Source organism: Peromyscus californicus, unplaced genomic scaffold (genome assembly GCF_007827085.1).
Source record: "Peromyscus californicus insignis strain IS unplaced genomic scaffold, ASM782708v3 Scaffold_21__1_contigs__length_65335640, whole genome shotgun sequence".
Lineage (NCBI taxonomy): Eukaryota > Metazoa > Chordata > Mammalia > Rodentia > Cricetidae > Peromyscus > Peromyscus californicus.
The window spans coordinates 20,276,550-20,299,134 of record NW_026294514.1 but is presented as its reverse complement, the minus strand read 5'-3'; the positions used below and the strand labels follow the sequence as shown (position 1 = coordinate 20,299,134).

General features: G+C 37.7%; 1 protein-coding gene across 9 annotated transcripts; it reads left to right on the top strand.

Annotated features, from left to right (window-relative positions):
* The first annotated feature begins 591 nt into the window (after positions 1-591).
* Myl1 (myosin light chain 1) lies at positions 592-21,447 on the top strand. Of its 9 annotated transcripts, none has more exons than XM_052749754.1 (7): positions 592-939; positions 12,349-12,376; positions 15,466-15,609; positions 18,479-18,652; positions 19,098-19,175; positions 20,596-20,638; positions 21,148-21,447. In XM_052749754.1, the coding sequence occupies exons 1-6, from the start codon at positions 826-828 to the stop codon at positions 20,622-20,624; spliced, it is 567 nt and encodes a 188-aa protein (XP_052605714.1). In that variant the 5' UTR covers positions 592-825; the 3' UTR covers positions 20,625-20,638; positions 21,148-21,447. The 9 variants fall into 9 exon arrangements, with proteins under 9 accessions (XP_052605714.1, XP_052605715.1, XP_052605710.1 ...); XM_052749755.1 differs by lacking the exon at positions 12,349-12,376 and adding an exon at positions 12,080-12,104 and having other exon boundaries at positions 593-939; XM_052749757.1 differs by lacking the exon at positions 592-939 and adding an exon at positions 11,608-12,104.
* The last annotated feature ends 1,138 nt before the right edge of the window (positions 21,448-22,585 follow it).

The window sequence follows — 22,585 nt, the reverse complement described above, 5'->3', positions numbered from 1 at the left end:
AGGAAGCAAAGTGGCTAAATGCATACTTTGACGGAAAACTATTTTGCTATCATTCTTTCATTAAATTATACAGAAAAAAAATGAAGCTATAGGAATAATTTTAAAATTATTTTTCTTTGGGTCAGAGACACAGACACCCAGACAGAGACAGAGACTGTACTCCTTAGAGAGGAAACTGCTTTAAGACTTGATAGACTCTCCTTATACGTCTGCTTTTTATTTTTAAACACTACCAGTGACCTCTTTGCTGACCAACATTTTCTTGTGCCTCATGGCCAAGGAGGGAGGGGCAGGAGGGAAGAAGCTGGGTGAAAGTTGGTGACGGCCTGTGCCAAAATTCCAAGTTGAAATTGAATCCGGTAAAGTTTCTTAGGACGGAAAAAAAAAAAAAAAAAAGATTTACAGCTTCAACAGAACTGTAATTCTACCAAGAAAAAGCTATGTCCATCTGCTGTCACCAAACCAGCTATGACTGGCTCTGTCATGCTTCTTTCTCCTTAATATGTGGAGGTGGAGGGAAAAAAAAAAAAAGAAAAGAAAAGCAAGAGGCGTTCAAAAAACTTGAGGAAGCCCTGACCCTTTAGATTCCATTTATAGTCTGAGCCGGAATGCCACCCCCCTGGACAAGTGAATCGTCCAATCCAGCAGCGTGTGTCAAGGTTCTGTTAGGCACTAAGTGAAATATATATGCATGCCCTTATACCATTCAACACTCTGGGTCCAACCTCCAGACGCTGGGCTGTGGGTCAAGCGAGCCACCTCCGCTCTTCCAAGTGTCAGGTTCTTCCGGAGGAGATCTTTTGTTAACCCATCCTTTTCAACCAAATGGCACCAAAGAAAGACGTGAAGAAGCCTGCTGCTGCCCCTGCCCCAGCCCCGGCCCCGGCCCCCGCCCCAGCCAAACCTAAAGAAGAAAAAATCGACCTGTCTGCTATTAAGGTAACTAAACAGGTGAATCGTTTTGGTCACTGAAACATCTTTCAACACTAAGGAACTGAAGGAATTTGAGTGAAGAGGTATATTTTTCATTGAAAAGGAACGGCATTGCTCAGTGAACCGGTGTGTTTTAGGAGCCAGGGATCCTGCTTAATAACGTGGGCTGCGGCATACAATTCCAGTGGCATTACTAAGACTGGGTACTACAAGTGAGGTTTGTGCTCCCTCTTTTCTCCTGGTTCAATCTTTGCTGATTCTGTTTTCCATTTTCCCCTAGTTTGTCAAAAGTGCAGTTTAGGGGGAAATATGCCCATCTATAGGTTTTGCATTTACAGTTATTTAAAGAGTGCACTTTTAAAATTAAAATCTCTGTGGAAATTGGATCCCTAACTCTAAAATGACATCATAAAAAAAGTAGAAGACAGCTGATGAACCAGTTGTCTTGGACACATCTATTTCACAGCTGTTTCATTTCATCTGAGAATTTTTTTTTCCAATTCATGTTAATTCCCTCTTCAACTTTGCTTAATAAAATTTCATATAACACTCGGTGAGATCTCAGTGCAGAAAACCAGGCACTCAGGTGCTTCAGTGGCTATAACGGTCATCGTGTTTATTTATGCACTGCATTTAATTCAGAATGTGTGAGTTCCTTCTAAACGAAACTAACAGGTGGATATAAAATACCTATATAATATACATTTATATATCCAGTCATTTCTATAACTGTTAGTGTGTGCTGAGCCTTTTGCATACTGATCTTGAACTAAGGAGAATGGGGTTGATTTTTGTGTGAACGCTTTTCTGTGAACCAAGTTTTCAGCTTCAGAAGAGATGATCTGTTTTTGGAAAATGACGAATGAGTGTGTCCCTGTTATCGCTGAGCAGCACATCAGATATGTACCTTCTCCTCATTAACTGGGCTCAGATTGGATCCTTGAGGTAGGTTGAAAACCTTCATCTAAGGAACCCAGCCTTATATGGAAAAGCACAGAGTCAAAGTGCTTATGAGGTGATCCTTCCATCCTAGCCAAGGATTCTGTGTGTAGTACATCTGACGTTTCAAGCCTAACACTGTAGAAGAAAGTTACAATGCATTCCACACACACACACACAAGCATTCAACTGACTCTCTTAATGCAATCGTGGAGCTTTAAAAAAAAAAAAAAAACCTAAAATAGTATTGAATCAGAACTCACATGGGTTTATGTGATGAAATCAAATACAGTCATAATTTTTGTAACATTCCCACTAAATATGAAAAAAGACATGTTCCAAAGGGGGCAAGCATGTTATCACAAATGTTTAATCTTTATCTGTACCTGAAGTTAGATTTGAAAAGACATGGTCATAGGATATAACATTATTAATGAATATCCATTTAGGAAAAATGCATGTTGGATCTTCCAAAAATGGTTTTTCTTTTATTTTGAGGACAAGATGCATATAGTTAGTTCATTAAAAAGAAACCAAATCTTTCATCTCCAGCCATCACCGTCCATGTCTTTATAGATGCACACTGCAGCACGCAAATGTGATTACAGCCGCACAGTACTTCCTGATTCTCTTCAATGGCTGTAGAATTATAAAATAGGCCACTCTTTTTTATATTTATTGTGATTTATGAGACAGTATCATTCCTGTTTCTCAGATAAGCTTCCGGAAGGAAAGAAAATGTGTCTTCTTACAAAAAAAAACAGAAGTGTCCCATTAATGAAAACAGGTTTTAATTTTCTATCCAGAGAAATCACGTATCAAAAAATAAATGAATAAACTTCTGTTAACATCAGTTTTTTTAATCCAGAAATCAAGCCAATCACTTGTTCCAGCCTTCCAGCCTTGTATTAAATTAATGCTGGTGTGAGCAAGAAAAACTGAGGAAGTCCTGAGTGGTAGGAATGCAATACGTCCCACTATCAGCTTTTGCGGAACGAGAGATGAAACAGACTTTGAGAAGGAACACATCAAGAAAATAGAAGCCAAATGCATCTGAAGAAATGGAAGGAAATTAACCTTTTGCTTCCTTCAGAAGGACCATTCCCAATGGAAGCGGGTAGTAAGGAAGAAAATGAAGCCATCTCATTTCTGCAAAGGAATGTAAATTCCTTCAGTGATTTTTTTTCCCTCATCAATACGAAATCAGTACAAATTTGAGAGTGTTTTAGCAAAGCCAGAGAATATGATGCAACTTGGGAGCTTTACAAAATTTAATTTCATCCCAGTAGGTAACAGGGCTAATTAGAAAATATATTATAGCATTTCCTATTGTGACGCTTTTAATTACTTGATGCTTCTAGATATATTTTCTCATATAAGTTATAACCCTTTTTCAAGCAGAGAAAAGGAACATATCTATATACATATTCATTAACTTTCTGAAAACTCTATAAAGAACAAAACTTAATTGGATTGTAAGGCTTATTTCATAAATCCTGTAAGATTAGAAAGCTAACTATCCTTTAAATTGTGGGTAATGCTGAAGTTTAATTATATATAGGAAACAATAATTAAATTCATTCCTCAATACTTTTCCCAACTAAGACCATGGTCTGTTGTAAAATATACCACATTTAATAGCTACATACTCGACTCACCATAAACTCTGAACAATCTTGGATATTTTTGATTAGTTTGCTTAAATGTGCTTTTCCAATTTGATTTCCTGGTTGGCTAGTTATTTATTTAGAATGCTTCTTCAGTTGTCCTGATATAAAATCTTTGAGAGTCTCTGAGCAAATGCCTACCCAATGTCCTATATCCATAAACATTTTTGTGAGTGACATTTTCACAAAGTTCCACTAGCATTTGAAGACTAATATTACTGTTCTTGGTAGTTCTCAGCTCTCTTTGCCTTCAGAGAGCTGATATTTCCAGCGACAAATCCCAGGTCTAGAATAATACTGCCTCCCAGGATCACATTTATAGGAATTAAAGCCTATCATTATGATTGTGGGCGCACATAATGGAGTGAATATTAGTTGCAACCAAGTGAAATGGTGAAAGTAAATGAATAATGAGATGACTATGAGCCTGGATTTTAATATATCTGTAATATGAAAGTGATTTTTTTTTTGCATGGTGCATGTGTTGGCTGATAAACCAGGTTTGCTGTGAGTGGAGCCCTTCATCATATCTTGCAATGTGTTGCTTAAATTTTAATTTGCATTGTATTCATGCCACACTCTGGTCACTCCTGACTGGATATTGCAGGCAAAATTACAAAATGAGTGGTAAAGAATGCATTGACAGAAACTCTACCAAATAACACATCTCCAAACAATAACTAAGCACAGACTTTGAAAGACTTAAATGTTCAATGTAGCAAGCAACTTGTCTACCGTTCCCAAATATATATATATATATATATATATATATATATATATATATATATATATATATATGAATGTTTGGTGAAGGAACATTGTATATTGTGTACGAGGTCCAAGGTGTAGTTTTATTTTGGCTCAGACATGAGAACTTGTTTGGGATCACCTATATTTGTGAGCATCTCATTTGAAACAAGGCTAAAATAAACCCAACCCCATTAAAAGAATTTCTGGGAATGTTTGAAGCCAGGCTCCATAAAAAGACTGAAAATTATAAACCTCACTGTAATAATAGCACCCAACATCCACTGTGAATTTTTCTTGGATTGTTTTCACATTTAGCCTTTTCAACATTACAGAGATTGTTTTTGTTTCTGTTTTTTGTTTGTTTGTTTTGTTTTGTTTTATTTTGAAGACAGGGCTTCTCTGTGTAGTTTTGGTGCCTGTCCTGGATCTCCCTCTGTAGACCAGGCTAGCCTCGAACTCACAGAGATCCTCCTGGCTCTGCCTTCTGAGTGCTGGAATTAAAGGTGTGCACCACTGCTGTTTTTATCCTCTTTTTCCCAATGAGGAAACTGATTTCACATGAGGCCCATCATCAAAATAACTAGTTAAGTGGTGATGGTAAGACTTAACCAGCAGATGAAATCCATAGTCAACTGTGTTAAACATTCAGCTACCTCTGGTTTCTAAAAATTAAGCTGCTGTGTTTTTGGTTAGAACACAAAAGGCACAGGACCTAGAGCTGTTCTGTATTACACTGCACCGTCCTCTGCAGCCAGGAGAGGGAGTGAGAGACCCGCTGCAGAGTGAGTTCTGCAAGACTTTGACCTTGGCAGTTCTGAGTGTTCTGTTTCTCACAACTTCCCTTACCCTCCCTTACACCTGTTATTGGGGAGTTACATTCTTTTTTATAGATAGAAGATGGAATTTTAGGCACTTCAAAGGAGTCTTATTCACTCTGTCCCAACTCCCTGTAAAAATTTATAAACAGGAACAGATATAAAAATACTTCCATGTGCAACAAAATGTTGAATTTTAAGACACTTGTGGTTTTGTCTTACTAAATAAACCCTCAGACATACCAAATCTAATCTTTAAATCTATCATCATCAGGCTAATCTCTTGAGAAGAGACCTCTATTTGCTTGTAAATAAACACACTAATTTAATTAGCATTCTTTGGAGTGCTAAGCAGAAATAGCAATGCCACAGATATGATGTGGTTAAGTATTAACTTTAATATCATTAGGGAAAAGCATGAGACAAATACACACAGTCAGTCTCTAATTAAAAATAAAATGAGTGAAAACAATATATCCGGTGGGGGTGGTGGTAAGCAACAACTATTTAAGCGTATGAGTCAGGGTCAACAATGTCTTTCATCTTTGACATGTCTCTACTGTGAGAGAAGAAAACAGGTGAAGGGAGTGGAAGCCTTGAAGGGCATCTTGTAACTCTCTCCACGGTGACATTCTGAAGTGTACGTAACTGGGCAATGTCTTTACAATGTAAAACGCATCTTGCAAAAGAAGAGATGTGTTCACCAACTACAAGCGAAACCGCTTTTCATTTAAAGATAGTTAAATCTGTGCAAGAGAAGGAGATCATAAAGTAACAGTGCCAAATTTAGCCCTTGACATTTCAGCGCTGCAAATGAAGCCCCTGGCAAGTTGTCTCTAGCAGCCATTCCGTAATTACACAGCATTAAGCACCGTCTGACTCATGGAAATTGTGGAAAGGATTATATTTAGTCTGCTGAGACTGTACTTTCTTCTCTTCGGACTGAAACAGCTCTTGTATGAAAATAGGATATTATATAGTTTACGTCTTCATCGACGTTTCGGCTTTGTTTTTCACCCCAGACCAGAATCGTGACGGCAAAACCTGCAAGATAAATTTATCAGTGGCTTCAGAATACACTAGTTAAATTTTAAATTATGTGGGTAATAAATCCAATTGTTGTAGTCAGAAATTAATACTAGTGGCTTGAAGTTGGAGGCAGGGAGCTTTCCCTAGGTCAGACATTTTTCCTTCTGTCCTTGTGAGTGAACTGTTCCTTAACTACCAGGCACCCAACAGTGTATTAGCTCCTGTTCATAAAAAATCCAGTCAACTTGAGTATACTGATGTGAAATTATATTTTGATAAATTTTTCTTTATTGCAAAGACTGCAACATAATTATCAGTTGAGTTTTCAGATATCCTGTCTTTTTCCATAAAGTAAGTTGACTAAAGGATGGAAAATTAAAAACATATTAGACCCATAAACAAACCAAGAAATCATATATTCAGGAAAAATCATCTAGAGATGTTATTTAAATGAAAAGACACAGGATTTGCCATGACAGCCAGAATAAGATTCCCATTCTAATTCTCCATGTACCATCAAAGTCTCTAGAAGAATATTCAGTATTTATTTATGACAACTATCCCAAAAAAACTTCTATTCCAGACAAATGGGAAAAACAATAATAATTTCTTAGCATGTACAATACTTTTTTCAAATGCTTACATTATAAAACTTAAAAAGTGAAGGAACAAAAACATATTTTCAATTTTTAAGAACTTACATACAAATAAGTAAATGAACAAAGGAAACGTGCAGCTCATGAGAAAATTTAAATTTATTTCTCAATTTTATTAGCTATGAAAAAGCAGGAGAGAAAACTGGAAAGGAGCAGACTTGGATCCCATTTTGAAACTTGTATCAAAATTCACTTAGGTCTCTACTGGTTCCTACAGATCTGAACTGAGCTATTTTTAATCACACGGGTTTTGTGCTTAGATGACAGAATTCAGATGACCAGTCTTAGCCTGCTGAGCAGAGCCTTACCAGGTTAGTCTCATTTCAGATCAAGGAATCCAACCATCTAATAACTCTTATATCAGAGAGCCTGGACTGGTACCATGTCCTCAATGCTCTAACTTTCCCTGTTTATATAATATTTTAATAAGCATACTAAATACATTTTGCTGGGCTCAGAATTATAAGGAGAGAATTTCTTTCCTTTGACCTTAAGTAACTTATCATGAAGCACAACATCCTAAGGGTTTCAAATATTATTTCTAATGGCCTTTTATGGTAGATTTTAAAAACTCTGTAAGAGAAATTAGTTTTTTTTTTCTTAAAGGTTTATATGGTCTAACTCTGATTTCTCTGCCAGGTAAGAAGGCAGGGAATAGCCAACAATGTTCTCTTGACTGAAAACTGGCTCTGGTTACAGCAGCTTCTTTTCTTAGTTCCAGCCATTGGTATCTGTCCCATCCCCTAAAATAGGGAGATCTTTGATCGTCATAGTCCACATTCCTTCCCGGGGCGTTTCCCTTAGTATTCAACACCATACATTCCCCACATTGCCTTTAATTGCAGTTCTTCTTCTTTTAAGATACTAAAATTTAACATATATCAATTATGTATTTTGTTTAATCGCTCCTATAAAGCAATTCCTTCTAGATGCCAGAAAATTTATCTTTCACCGGTGAACCAAACTTGATGATGACTAGCTGAAAGACAATTCTCAAAGCAAAGGAGTCTGTCACCAGGGCAGTAAAAATTCTTAGTAGCAGGTGTCTTACAGACTGCTATTTACCTAAACTCAACACCAAATGTGAATGGATGAGCTATCGCAATGTGAAATGTGGCCTTTTACTAACTGTGTGAGATAAAGACATAGGATAGGAGAATGAAGATGTCTTTGAAAAGAAATTGAAGATTGACAGATTAGAACTCTGGACCATAAGCACTCATATAAAATCTAAAGGAAAATGCTAGGAAAATAAATATTAAAGAATTTTAAACGAGCATGCCTACTATGTGCTGGGCAGTTGTGGGTGCTGAAGATGCAGAGAATATACATACTTTCTCGGGAATGTAAACTTTTTTAAAAGAACAGATAAAATCTGATGAAATATACTCTAGAGAAAAAACTTATGTTTGAAAGAGGAACTTGGGCCTATAGCCAAACCACCCTGAATGCACTGGAGAGGTTAGTGTATTAGCACTCTAATGGCTTTAACTGAATGAAAATTGATTCCGTATCTAGTAGGGGAGAAACCTGTAGAGCTGTGATAGACGAGACCCTAAGTACGGGGCAAAGTCATTGTTCTAGAGAGAGATGCTGTGCTAAAACACATCCAGGTCCACATCAGAAACAAACGATGGGCTTTCAGCATTGAACTGGGCTTCCCAGCAGATTCCCAGCCTTCTTCTCAAACAAGAAGGCTGACTAGTTTGCAATGGGAACAAGGTGCCAGGTGCACCCTGGGAAGGACATGTTCTTAGAAGAAGAGGAAGAAGAAGGAGGAGGAGGAGGAGGAGGAGGAGGAGGAGGAGGAGGAGGAGGAGGAGGAGGAGGAGGAGGAGGAGGGGAAGAAGAAGAAGAAGAAAAAGAAGAAGAAGAAGAAGAAGAAGAAGAAGAAGAAGAAGAAGAAGAAGAAGAAGAAGAAGAAGAAGAAGAAGAAGAAGAAGAAGAAGAAGAATTATTCTTATGAAGGCTGGAAGAATGTTTAATATGAAAAGAGGAGAGAACAGTGGGTTGCATGCCAGACAGAAAAGACTTAAACCCAACCTTTGAAACACACCAGATGATGAACTCTCAAATTGAGGTCCAAACCAAATGGCTATGTGATCAGATCAAACATTTGCTCAAACAGCTAATGGTGTTCCTATTGTAAGAAGGAGGAGAGGCAAGAGGGAGTATAACCACTCTAACAGTGGACAGACAGAGTTGCATTTCCCATTTACTCTTGAGCACATAACCTAGATCTAAGAGTCTGTAGACTTAGCAATAGTTTATTCTTTCTTGTGTCAATTGATTTGTTTAAGTTTATATTTTGATTTTCAGTAGGTTAAAAAAAATCTAGACTTTGTTTTGTGGACATGATAAAGATACGGAGAAAAACTGGATGGAATAATTTAATAGTTTCTTACCACCCTAAAGCTTCTATTTTAATAGTAACGACAAACCTTTATATGATATCTATGTGGTTAAGAATAGCTTGTTCACAACATAAATTCAAGTTTTGTGCTGACTTTCCAGTTTATTCACAAGCTTTTATGCAAATTGATCAGGTTTCATATGTATGCAAGGCCACATTTTTCTACCTGGAAAAAAGTGAAATGTGAAAATCATCATTATGGGCAATTAGGCAACTTCAATGTAATATTTATAGTTACTAGCTTTGCTAAAGTTATATACTATTCTCAATAATAATAACTAGAAATTTCAATTTTAATGGCACAAATTCATAAATATAATTACATCAAATTTAATGGGACAAATACATAAATACAATTATATCAAATTACATCAAATTCAATGGGACAAATAAAAAATACAATTACAAAATTGAGAAAGAGGAGTAAAAAGTATGTTCTATAAGAACTTTAACTTAGACACCGAAAATCATGAGATTCTGTTACACAATTATTAAAGATTATAAATTTCCAATTTTAATACTCTCCTTCATTTTACTTTTAATGATTCAAAGCATGTTTAATTTCTCTGTTAACTATCATTCCCCAATAACCTTTTAAAATATCAGTTTCTTTATAAAAGCCTGTTTACCCAGGTACTACTAACTTAAAAATTATCATTCTTCATTTGGAGACTCAAGATCCTGTAAGATTTTTTTTCACAACTTGTAAACTTTGGGCTGAAAGTGATATCTATTTTTTAATATTTTTATTGGCACCTAATAATTATTTTTATTAGTACCTAATAAATACTACTATTAACATCTAATAATTACACAGAACAAAGAGTACCATCATGATATTTTCATACAAGCACATAATTATGTATTTTGAAGAAGAGGTATATATTTAGCTATTTATTTCTTCTGGAATAGTAGGAGGGTATGTTCAAAATATCCATCTTCTCAGTGACACACTTCATGATTTTTATGGATAGCTTCCTTAAGGACAGTTGTAGAAGTCACAATTCATCTTACACCTAGTTCATTTCTTTGAGCTACTTGAAATGTGTAGAGAATGAAAACGATTGTGTCTGAACTCCAGCGAACACTCTAAAGTGGTCATCTCCCCAAAGTCATCCCAGCATTCCCTGTTTTCAGAGAAGCTGCTATAAAAGCACATTGCTGGCCAAGTCCCTTAAGCACCTTTAAAATCTCTAAGTACTATTTTGCATTGCATGAGCCTAAATAACTTTAGGTTAGTTTACTCTCAGTCTGCAGACTGAGCCCCAAAGCATTGAACAAGGCAGCTTGGTTTTAGTAAGAACTTAGCAACAACAACAACAAAACCAAAATTGATGTGTCAGTTTTCTTGCTTGCTAAGAATTTCAGAAAATAAAAATACATAAATAGTCTCAATAATAAAGAAAACAGGGAAGGTAGGACATACCCAAATCTAATATCGGAGACGAAAAGAGGCAGGAAGTGGAACCCCAAGCTACTTCTTGCTTAGATTACTCTCCTGAGAATATTGCTTGCAAAAGCATAATCTTTAATGGATACTTGAGACCCTGACCAGATTGCCCTGTGGATGTATCCTGAAGAATCCAAAGAACTGTACAGAGCACACAATGCCTTTTCCAGTCCTCGGAATTTTACCATAAGAGAGGGAGTTTGGGGGAGTGTTCTTTCTGTTTGAAACCTCAACCTAGTTTCATCTAGGAAGTTCCACACTTGCTGACTAGACACTTGCAAGGTCCGTAATTATCCAACAGAAGCCCGAGCCCTGGAGGAATCCTGAGTTGTCCATGAGCGAAGAAGAAACGTCTTAAAGGAAGACAAGGCAGGGAACGTCTCAGAGGCAAAGACCATAAAAGTACTGACAGGCTTCAGTCTCACTAGGGCTGTTCACTTGTAGATCCTGGGTTCCTATAAATAGCCCGAGGGTATGTGTCCCTCTCTCTCTTTGCCCTAAGAAAGCTAAAGAGCTCCTCCAGGAGGAGTGGCAACTGTCCTGTGAAATCCGATGCTAGATATGAAGTCAGGTGGACCAGAAATAAAAGGGAGCCACTGAGAAGGAAGACTCCACTCAGGGATCGGAGCTGCCTTCAGCTTACTCTTCAGCCCCACTGCTGTGTTGCAGCCCAGAACTCCATCATGGTGGGTTCTACAAGAAAACGCTATGTCCTTACGCGAGGATACAGTTGGGCAACAGGAGCTTACTGAGAAGACAGGCAGGCAAGGAATAGAATGAAGGGGAGAACCCGCTTAGTATAAGGATTTGGGAACCTACTACTGGTTCCGATGATCTATGACAAAGAGAGAAGAAATTACTTCCAACTATTGCACCAGACTGGGGGAAAAATGCATCTTCTTCCCCAGAGCAGTCCTTCAGCAGCTTTTGCTATTTCACGTAAGATTCATCTAAATTTAGAAGGAAAAAAATGCAACTATAGTAAAATAGCATGCTTTAAAAATAGAATTCAATGATAACTGATAGCTAAAATTAAGCAAATTGCATCTGATTTCTTCAATTTCATATACCAGTACAAAAATATGTTATTTAAACAGAAGGACCTAATGTGTTTTTTTTAATACCATTTTATTTGCAGTTTTAAATGTATACCTTATCAGATGTATGCTACATATAGACCGCTATGGCATTCTAGAAAGTGTTCAATTTAGCATTTTTAGTATCTTTACATCATTAAGATATTGAGAAAAGATTTCCTAATTATCTTTTGCAGTAGATTTTACACTCCTAGGTTCAAAATTGCCCTCACACACCCTTCCTGTGCTGAGACCCCTACATGGTTTCCTAAAGGTCTCAGAGCAGAGAGCACTCACTCTGTCAATGCATTTGAAAGTTCTTTCTTTCTCTCTCTCTCTCTTGCCATGCAGTCCTTCAGTGCTGACCAGATTGCCGGTAAGTGATCTGAGCTTCTCTACCGAAGGCAGAACTCCGCCTGTCTCGAAATGTCACTTAACTCCACAGCATGCTCCTTTGTGGCTCAGACTGTTCATGTCCATGCCATGCCTGAGCTCAGAAAACTGGGCTGACTTCTGGAGCTCACTTTGAAGAGCACTCAGGGAATGAGCTGGACGCACTTATAAATCAGGACGCTCTTTTCTGGTTAAAACATATTTTATGATTAATTTCTTTCTAACAGATCGAGTTCTCTAAGGAGCAGCAGGATGGTAAGTTAAAAGCTGTAGCCGTTCATATGTGCAGACTCATAGAGATGGCGAGTGAGAAAACCAACTCCCTTGGGATGAGCTAAGTGCTGCCTAATTATCCACACTGGTGGTGTTCCTCTAAATATAAATTGCTTTCACTCACTCTAAATATAAACCTGTATAACTGAAGCCCTTGCTTATAGTTAGTGATCAAAGATCTAAGGAAATAAAAAATAGAATATAAGCCTATATAGCCACTGATTTCTAAATAAGATGAACTTGATACATAGGAAAGATTATATATGACATAGTCACAAAGGATATAGGTTTTAGAAAACTAATTTACTAAGCAAAACCCTAGAGAGAGATTTGGTAGGTCTGAAGTGTTCAATAAAAGCTGCCCAGCTGGGCGGTGGTGGCGCACGCCTTTAATCCCAGCACTCGGGAGGCAGAGCCAGGCGGATCTCTGTGAGTTCGAGGCCAGCCTGGTCTCCAAAGCGAGTTCCAGGAAAGGCGCAAAGCTACACAGAGAAACCCTGTCTCGAAAAACCAAAAAAAAAAAAAAAAAAAAAAGCTGCCCTGATGGTCAAACCTGCCTAGTTTCTGTGGAAACATGGAATTGTGGATTAGAAGTGAATTCACAGACAGAGAAGGATCCTAGTCCAGCACTTCGTTAAGGGATATGAGACACACAACTGGAGAGATGATACATCTTTCTTCCTCGATGACCAAAGAATTAGGAAGAGTATCATGATCTTGGGTGAATTCAAACGGACTGGAGAGTTTTCTCATGAACAGATACTATCAATGAGTCTCAAACATCTTTTAAAACTGAAGAGACCCTGGATAGCGTCCCTAAAACTTTTAATTTTTTTCCCTTTGTGCCTTTGGATTCAAAAGGGCCCAATCTCCCAAACAAGCTCCATTTTGGGGTTAGGAAGTATAGGGAGAAAATTTTAATGGGGTGAAATCATCACAGTACATGGACAAACTAAATCAAGTTCATTTGTAGAAAAGAGAAACAGAAACAGGTTAGTTTTGTGATGTTATACATTAGGTGATTGGCCATAATAATGTATAGTAAATTGCAATATATAAGATAGAAGTAATTATTGGTGGTTAGTAACTGTTCTCTACCTAAAGCCTTCCGTATTGTTCAGTCTCTTTCAGGATCATGTTTGTTATGATGTTGTCTGGGTATCAGTTTAAAACAAAAGGTTATTTGCTGTAGTACAAACTCACTGATATCAATATCATGGTTATTGGCCTCATGTAGACAGTTTAGATGATTGGATAACTTTTAATTCAAGATCATTTAAAGTTATACTATGAAGGATTTGTCTTAAAGGAAATAATGATTCTAATTTGTTTAAATATACTTTTAACGGGTGAGGCAGCTACATCATTAACCCTGGCCTCCCAGTCCTCTACAATTCCTGACTTACAGTATCACCATGGCTGCTAAACTATCACTGAACCGAACAATGAAAGATTCAAAAACTCTTGCTGAGACAAATGTACTTATTGTTGAGTGTGAGACCCATCATCCAGTATTGAAAACAGGTTTTAGCCACAGAATTGAATAAACATGGATACATTGGCCTGGGTCCTTTTTTCTTTGTGTCAGAAAAACAGATGTAAACTATTTAAACTAAGTGGGAATTCTGTGCCTTCAGAATAAATCAAAACCACTTGAATTTGTGTCCTTGCTTAATGAATGAAGAATGTTGTTCATACCATTCTATTTGGATTGAAGGGAAGGCAAGAAAAGTAAAGAAAACTACAGCATTTTGAAGGTTTAGGACTCAGGCTGTTTGTTAGCATGACCACCAGCTACATATGGTTACTGAAGCATTAATTAATTTTAAAATTATCAATGTTAAAGTCTGTATCTTCACGCTCACCAGCCACATTTAAGTGTTCAAACCACCATTAAAGGGCAGGCAGAGAATAATTTCATCACCAGGTATTTTGGAAATGGTGTGGTTCTGGGCAAGAGGTCAGCTGATACATTGTTAAAGGATAAATAGGAAAACCTGTTAGACTTTGTCTGCACTGTTGTTGTCTGTGAAGACAACTCCACTCTGTTCTTGAGGTTCAGCAAAAACCACAAACAATACATAAACAAAGGGGCATGGTGAGATTATAATAAAATGCGGTCACTAGAGCCAGTCAAGGAAGGAGGTCTCCAGTCTGTTCTGGAACCAGGAAGAGAAGAACTAAACCTTGGGCTAAAAGTCCAGGATTAAAAGAATTAGTTCTCTGGCCTCTGCCTTTAAGTTAGCAAAGGATAATGTCAGAGTGATTCCATTACAGTCATAAAAGTCCCATTTCTACAGCAGCATCTGAGCCGGGTGACTGCAAGCCCTCAGAGCACTGTGCCCGGTGTCTGCAGCCAGTCGCGAGAGGAGTCCAGTTCCACGTGACCTTTAGAAAGATAAAAAATAGTATGTGACTCATGAAACCACAAGGCATAGTATTTTTTTTTTCCAGGTTGGGGCAGATTATGGTGAGATTGCATAGGATTTAAATAAGAATGGTAGCATGACCTATAGCTAATTGTGTACACGGCACCCAGTGTAATCTTTGATTAAAAGGCACTGGGATATCATAAAATTTGTGTTCCAAAAGAAGATGTTTCTACAAACTTAAGAAGTTTGAGTTAAACTCACATAAAATAGCCCCAGCTGGAAATTTGCTTTCTTGAAATTTTACTAACATTTGCCAATTAATTGAAGGACTATTTGGAGACTCTTAAGCTTTCTCAAGGCATCAGAGTATTTTAAGTGGCTCTTGCTTCCCACACAGATGAAAGAAATATGAATCACTATCACTGGGAGCTCCAATTTCCATAATTAAAATTAATTCCACATTAGTCATAACGTGGGTTAAAACTAGAAATGCTGCTTTAAAGTAATTCCCCACAGAAACACCAAAAGGGTTGGCCAGTGATTGTTTAATAGGCGGAGATAGCTTCAGTGGTTGGAAGAAATTATAGAAACAGAGAAGAGTTTGAACTGAACCCTTGAAGGACCTGGGGTTAATTAGAAGGTTTCAGAAAATAAAAAGCCAGTACCCACCAGGGCCTGAACGTATTGTGCTTCTTGCAGAATTCAAGGAGGCGTTTCTCCTGTTTGACAGAACAGGAGAAAGCAAGATCACCTTAAGTCAAGTGGGAGATGTCCTCCGGGCTCTGGGCACAAACCCCACCAATGCAGAGGTCAAGAAGGTTCTGGGGAACCCGAGCAATGAAGGTAGGTTTCTCAAAGATCAGTGAAAATTGGGAAGAGGCTCCCACACAATAGACTCAGTTTGCTCCTGAGGGTGGTAGCCATGCCTCTCATCCCTGGGAAGCCTCAGCTTTTGTAAATAAAAAAAGGAGCTACCTTTCATTGAGGACCTGTAAGTGTGATAAAACAGCACACTAGAGGAGAGAAATGGGATGGAATGATGAGACCATTGTGCTTAGCATCATATCTAATCCAGGGCTAATGAGGTAAGGCACAGATGAGCACAATCCCTTTTCCAGAGTCCATACCTTCAAAGGCAAAAGTACATTTTAAAAAGTAGTTTGACTTTAACTACAATTTAATTGCATCATCTCCCTCCTTTCCTCGTGGAGCCAGTATACTGAGTGAGCTTTCCTCCGTCCCCTCCCAAGCCCCTTCCTTCCAACCCTCCCCATGCTTCCCCTCACTCCCTCTCACATTCACAGACTCTCTTCCTTTTACTGTTATCTTTAGATAGGTGTATAAATATACAAACACATACATACAACCCTTTGGGTCTGTTTAGTGTTGCTTGTATGGTATCAGGGCCGACCACTTGGTTTGGAGTAATTAGGGTGCTCATCCCTGGGAAAGGTGAAATCTCCCTTTCTCAGCTTTCCTCAGTCACCTGTAGTTCTTTGTTTAGAAGTGGGGTCCCCTAAGATTCCCCGCATCCATGTTGTCATGTCTATTCTTGCCCTTCTTCAGGTTTTGTTCAGGCAGCCATACTGTTGAGGTTATAGGTGCATCTTCCCCGTGTCTTTCCTAGGAGATACAATCTCATGGCAGACTTCCCGATCCTTGGCTCAGAAAACAAAATTTTAACAAAGATGTTGAATATAGCTAAAATGTAATACACTTTGTACAAAGCCAGGGATAATCATAATGACATCCTTCTAGAGAACACCTATTTTTTGATAAACAGCCATGAAAATAAAGTTGCAGTGTTCTGAAGCCACTGAGACACATCTACTGACCTTACCCAATGTACTTTGGCAATGTACAGTGACCGCTTTAAAGAAACTCAGTTATCTTAATTAAATAGGCAGGGTAACATCTTAATGAGTATTTTCTATTTACAATTATTTATATATATATATATATATATATATATATATATATATATATATATATATATATATATGCCTTGACAATCTTAAAACAAAACCTGCTTTCTGTCTCCCCAGGTAAGTCCTGGAACAAGAATCAGTGAGGTACATAAGGGGAAATTACAGAAGTCACTCACTCCATATGGAAATCCAGTCATGAGTCCAGAACAAGGAAATTGCTTTTAATCCCAGTGGCTCATGGCAAAGTACAACAACCTATTAGAAAATGTGACTCTAAACAAAAAAGACAAGACACAAAATGGAAGGTTTCTCAAGTAGAAATGTGGGCTGTTTGTCTTTGCCTTAAGGGGGAGAAGAATGAGGGGTAGGAAATTGATCCTGTGTTTCTCCTGATGACTAAAAATGCACTGGTGGGTTTTTCTTCACTAAGAAAAAGAGAGAGAGAGAGAGAGAGAGAGAGACAGACATAGATTTCAAGGAAACTTACCTCTACATAAGATAACCTGTCTTCCCTGAAAACATGACCAATGGGCAGGAGTGTGAGAAAGCCGACTAAGCCTTATTATCACATGGCAATGTCTCACTTAGAAGTGTCCCTCTTTAACAGAATTATTAGGTAAGTCCTCATTTACTCAACACCCAAATGTGATCTTTCTAATATTGCCCAGTGTGTCAGATTTTCTTCTGTAAAAGAAGAGGGAAATTTTTATTTGGGGATTATATAATGTCATCTATATACATATATAGAGAGATATGTATAGATGAAATTATATATGTGTGTATGTATACACACACACACATATGTAGGGGTAGTTTATTTTACACCTTTTTGTGAATAAGTTTATCTCATCAGAGATTTTGAAGAACGTCCTAGCATCTCTGGTCTGGAATTAGAAAGGAGTCAGGATGTCACACACTATTTGACACACACTCTTTCCTTGTGAGCCTCTTTTTAAAATTACTTCGAATTTAAAGAAATTGAAGACTCCACAAAGACTCAGGCATAGGGGCCATATTTAGTCAAAATTCAGTGACATTTCACTGTGTTTATGTTATTATGGAAATTTTTATATTGTTTCCCTGGTACTTACGGAATATAGTAAATCATAGTACTAATAAAATGTATTAAGTAATCAATTTGTCCCAAACATTTTAACAAGCTTTTCATGCACTGGGTTCATTAAAATCTCACAATAACGCTGTAGAGTACTTCTATTTTAAAACTGAGAATGTGGTGCACAAAGAGGTTGGAAGAGTTGAGTCAGTAACTCTAGTTCCAAGGGGTCCAACACCCTCCTCACCTTCTACAGGCACCAGCAAACGTGTGGCGCACATACATACATTCAGGCCCACATACATATGTGTAAAATAATTTAAAGAGAGGAAAGTCAAACCACATTGGGGGACGGGGCATACCTTTAATCTCGGCATTTTCAAAACGGAGATAGAAGGCTCAGGAGTTCGACATCATCCTCCATGGCAAGTTGGAGGCCACACAGGAATGAGTAAGATCCTGTCTTTAAAAACTAACAATGAATAAAAATAAAGTGGTTAGCAAAGTTGCTCACTGCTGCGTAGTTAGATTGAGCTGGGGATAAAGCTTAGCACTGGGACCACAGAAACTCATACTATTGTCTGTTACTCTATTTTTTTGTCAGTTTAGTAGTTTATCGACTGAAATTTAAGTTGTGTGAAGATTTTTATGAACATTTGTATTTGGTTTGTGACTCAGGGGTGGTATCTTACGGTGACTACTAACTCTGTAAATGGCAAATTTCTTCCAGAGATGAATGCTAAGAAAATTGAGTTTGAACAATTTCTGCCCATGATGCAAGCAATCTCCAACAACAAGGACCAGGGAGGCTATGAAGATTTTGTTGAGGGTCTGCGTGTCTTTGACAAGGAGGGCAATGGCACCGTGATGGGTGCTGAACTCCGCCATGTCCTTGCCACTCTGGGTAAGGGCATGCGTTTCCATGGGCTTCACAGGGTAGTTATACACAGGGAAGACCATGGCAGGAAAGCCATGTCATAATCAAAATAGTCAGGGGAAAGACTCCAAAAGAAAAATAAAAAAATAGTAGTTGAAAGTCTATGACTTCTTCTGTTGGCCTCTGGGACAGTGAGTCTGTTTGGGGGTGAAGCAAGAACACAGAGTATTGGACATGAATAAGTAAAACATTGTGCTTCCCCCAGGTTATAGATAGGGCATGAGGGATAATGATTATTTCATCCATCCATCCAAAATCAGCTTAAGGGGAGAGAAATAAGAAGAGACAAGCATTCATCCTCCAAGAGTTCACTCATGGTTTCAAGAGTCCATGGCTGCTGATTCCTTATAGTGGGAATCTGAAAATATTCTGTCATCCTATTTCTAAAACTAGGAGTGTTTTGTTTCACCAGGTGAGAAGATGAAGGAGGAAGAAGTGGAAACATTGCTGGCAGGCCAGGAAGACTCCAACGGCTGCATCAACTATGAAGGTACAGCCAGCCTACACCTTCCGCTTTAGCAGCTCTTACCTCATTGAAGACAGATTTCTTTCTTTTTTGTTTTCATTTCTTTCTTTCAATTTTTGTTTGTTTATTTGTTTTGGTTTTGTCTTTTTTTAGGTTTGTTTGGGGTTTTTTTTCTTTTCTTTTCTTTTCTTTTGTTTCATGACAGGGTTTCTCTGTGTAGCCTTGGCTGTCATGGAACTTGCTCTGTAGACCAGGCTGGCCTCAAATTCACAGAGATCCTCCTTCTTCTGCCTTCCAAGTACTGGGATTAAGGGCATGCACCATCACTGCCCAGTGATAGTTCCTTTTCAATGTTAACTTATTTTCCTTTTCTTTATTGATGCATTTTATTTATTATAAGTAAATGGCCTAATTCTGAGATATTTATATGAGGACCCAAACAGATATGCAGAATTAATTCCAATGTTTTTTGGAAATCCCATGCAGTCTTACAGTTTAACCTGTGTTTCCTTATGTTTCCTCTTAACTTTTCCATGATATCCCTGAAGGATAGACAGTTCTTAAACTAGAATTACGTATAATGCAATACCAGAGTTGAATAGATTTTGAAGTCATTTACTAGCACAAGAACCACGAAAATCAAGAAACTGGATGTCAAAGAGATGTCAAATCATTTACAGCAAGGCTGGTCCTGAAATTTAGTTCTCTTTGTCCAGTAGTCTTGTTTACATGAAAATCATTTAATAGCTTCATATGGTAGCATACATTTGTAATTCTAGGAAGCTGAAGAAAGAGGAGCCAGGCCTGGGATATAGAGTGAGACCCTGCTGGAAGGAGGAAAAGAGGGAGGAACGGATGGATAGACACACATACACAAAGGGGGGATGGGCAGAGACACACACAGAAGTGGGGGAAAGAGAGAGGAGAATATCACTCCATAGTAGCCAGCTGTTTATTTTCAGCTGCCAGGACAACAATGTCACACAAAGGGTATGAAAGCAATACATACTCAAAGTAAATATTGAAAATAAAGCTGTGTAATATTATTTGAAATTTACAATATCCCCAATATACTTTATCTCTCCAAAGACCAGCCGCATTTCAATAAATCTATATTAATAGCTTTGATGAAAATATAAATTTACCATGTTCCAAATTTAGAAAAAGCATAAGAAAAAATAAACAAAAAAGAGGACAGGAAAGGAGGAGGAGAAAGGAAGAGAAGAAAATAAAGACATCCAGCCATGTCAATCAGTCTTCGCTAGAACATACCTTTTACCCATAAATAATTCCTATTTGGTTGTTATAAGTACATTATGTAGAATAACCTCTAATAATATTATTGAGATAAATAGATAGTCATCTATAAAATAAAGTCAAATCTCAACTTCTTTTTAATCCAGTTTGACTTTTCTAACTCTTAACTATATATATTGTCCAACAGCTTTTGTCAAGCACATCATGTCTGTGTAAATGGAGTCTTCAAGGTATACACCTACCCTCTCTTTAATATTAAGGCTTGGGTGATATTTTGTTTAAAGAAATAACAGCTTCACTGCATATGCTTTAGATATAATTAGTATTGCCTCTTAATTGCAAGTTGTTTATATTAACCAGAATATGCCATCCTCTTGATACAATAGATGCAACATGTTCATATGAGTGTACAAGCAAAGCTCCTTTGCCTCTGTCTATAAACCCTGCCTTTTAAACTATACTACAATTAGACAGTAGAAATTCCACTAACCAGAGACTAGTTAATTTAGTTGGCATGTAACACTACTGAAAAAACTAAGTTCTTTGAATAACAACAATAGCTTTTAACAAATATTGCTCTAACAAACTACATTTTAGTAGCTGAGATTCAAGTGCCAGCAACCAGGTTCTTAAAGCAAAGATGTGACTTGCCTTGAGAGTTCTTGCTCATGGTTTCCATCAGAGTGCTCTTTCCAAAGAGATGCTATCAACATCTAACTTGTTTCTATTTCCCCTACAGAACACAGTGTTTGGGAAGACTGGCCAGAATGTCAGTTCAAGAAGACCCATGGCTAACAGTCCATATCTTCTTACCACTACCCAGAAGATCAAAGCAATCTAGACCATTCTAGACTGAAGGATTCCCTCAATTTTTATAAGCCTTGAGTTTTTCATTACACACAAATCAGGCATCCACTGTTCTAGGGGAGATGAATAAATATTGATGATATCAAGTCCAAGCATCCCTTTATCATCTACTTGGGTCCACAACATTCTTAAAACACTACATCAATAAACTTGGTCAGTCTGGAATACTCAAGTTGTGTTGTGTCTTACTTTTTTGCTTTATGAAAATAGTTTTTAAGAATTCAATTCTTATGGTAAATTATAAAAAAAATTGATGAATTACAAATTTACTTTAAAAATATCACTATAGGGCCTGATGAGACAGCTTTGTGGGTAAAGGCAAGTGCCAGCAAGCTTGAAGACCTTCATTTTATCCCTGGAATGCACATGGTGGAAGAGAACAGATTCCCACACTTGTCCTCAGGTCACCGAATGCATGCCATGCCATGCCCTGCTCCCCACACATACACACAAATAAAAATAATCAGGTGAATAAATAATAAATTCAAAAAAGAAAAAAGTCATTGCAATCTACAGCAATAACAGATTGAATAATAAAGTTATATATTATTTTAAAAGTTAATAGAGAACGAGGAAATTCAGACAGGAGCTGGGGCATTTTAACAGACTATTTGGGCAATTTAAGGTAAAATTGGGTCCTTCAAATGTATGTTAATCATTATTTATGGCTTGATCTACTTCCTTTGTAGTAACAATCGGCCTATTAGGGAACTGTAGAAGACTTTGACTTTTCTCTCTGATGACTTCAAAAATAAAATTCAATGTGACCTTTTAGCTGTTGCTTTTAAAAAAAAAAAAAAAGCCTCCCGAGATGAAGAGCTCATTGCTCATCTCAGGATTCTGTTTATTGTTATGCCTCCCCCACTATGACCTGCTCTGCTTTCTGTGCACATGTGCCCACATCTCAGCTTAGCCCTTTACTATACATCAAAGAAGCACAAGACCTAAATGGAAAAGTTTACAGAATAAGCTTTATCACCTCCGTGTATCACATGTACCTTTCCTCAGCAGACCCCGGAAGGAGGGAGTGTTCGTGCTGTGTAGATGTCCCCACATCCCTGAAAAGATAACCATCACAAGGAGGATTACAAATTCTCCCAGAAGCACTGGCCTAGGTATACCTCTTGGGAGGGGATGTTGACAACTTCAGGTCAACAAACTCCTTCTGTCTGGTAAAAGCCACTTGTATTCTAGTCACTAACTTGTGCTTTTGTGGCTAAGTTGGGATGATGCAACCACATGTTTAAGGAAAGTGAACTATGACCCTGTGACCTTTAAGCTAAGTTTACCTAAAACCAAGAATTGGAAAC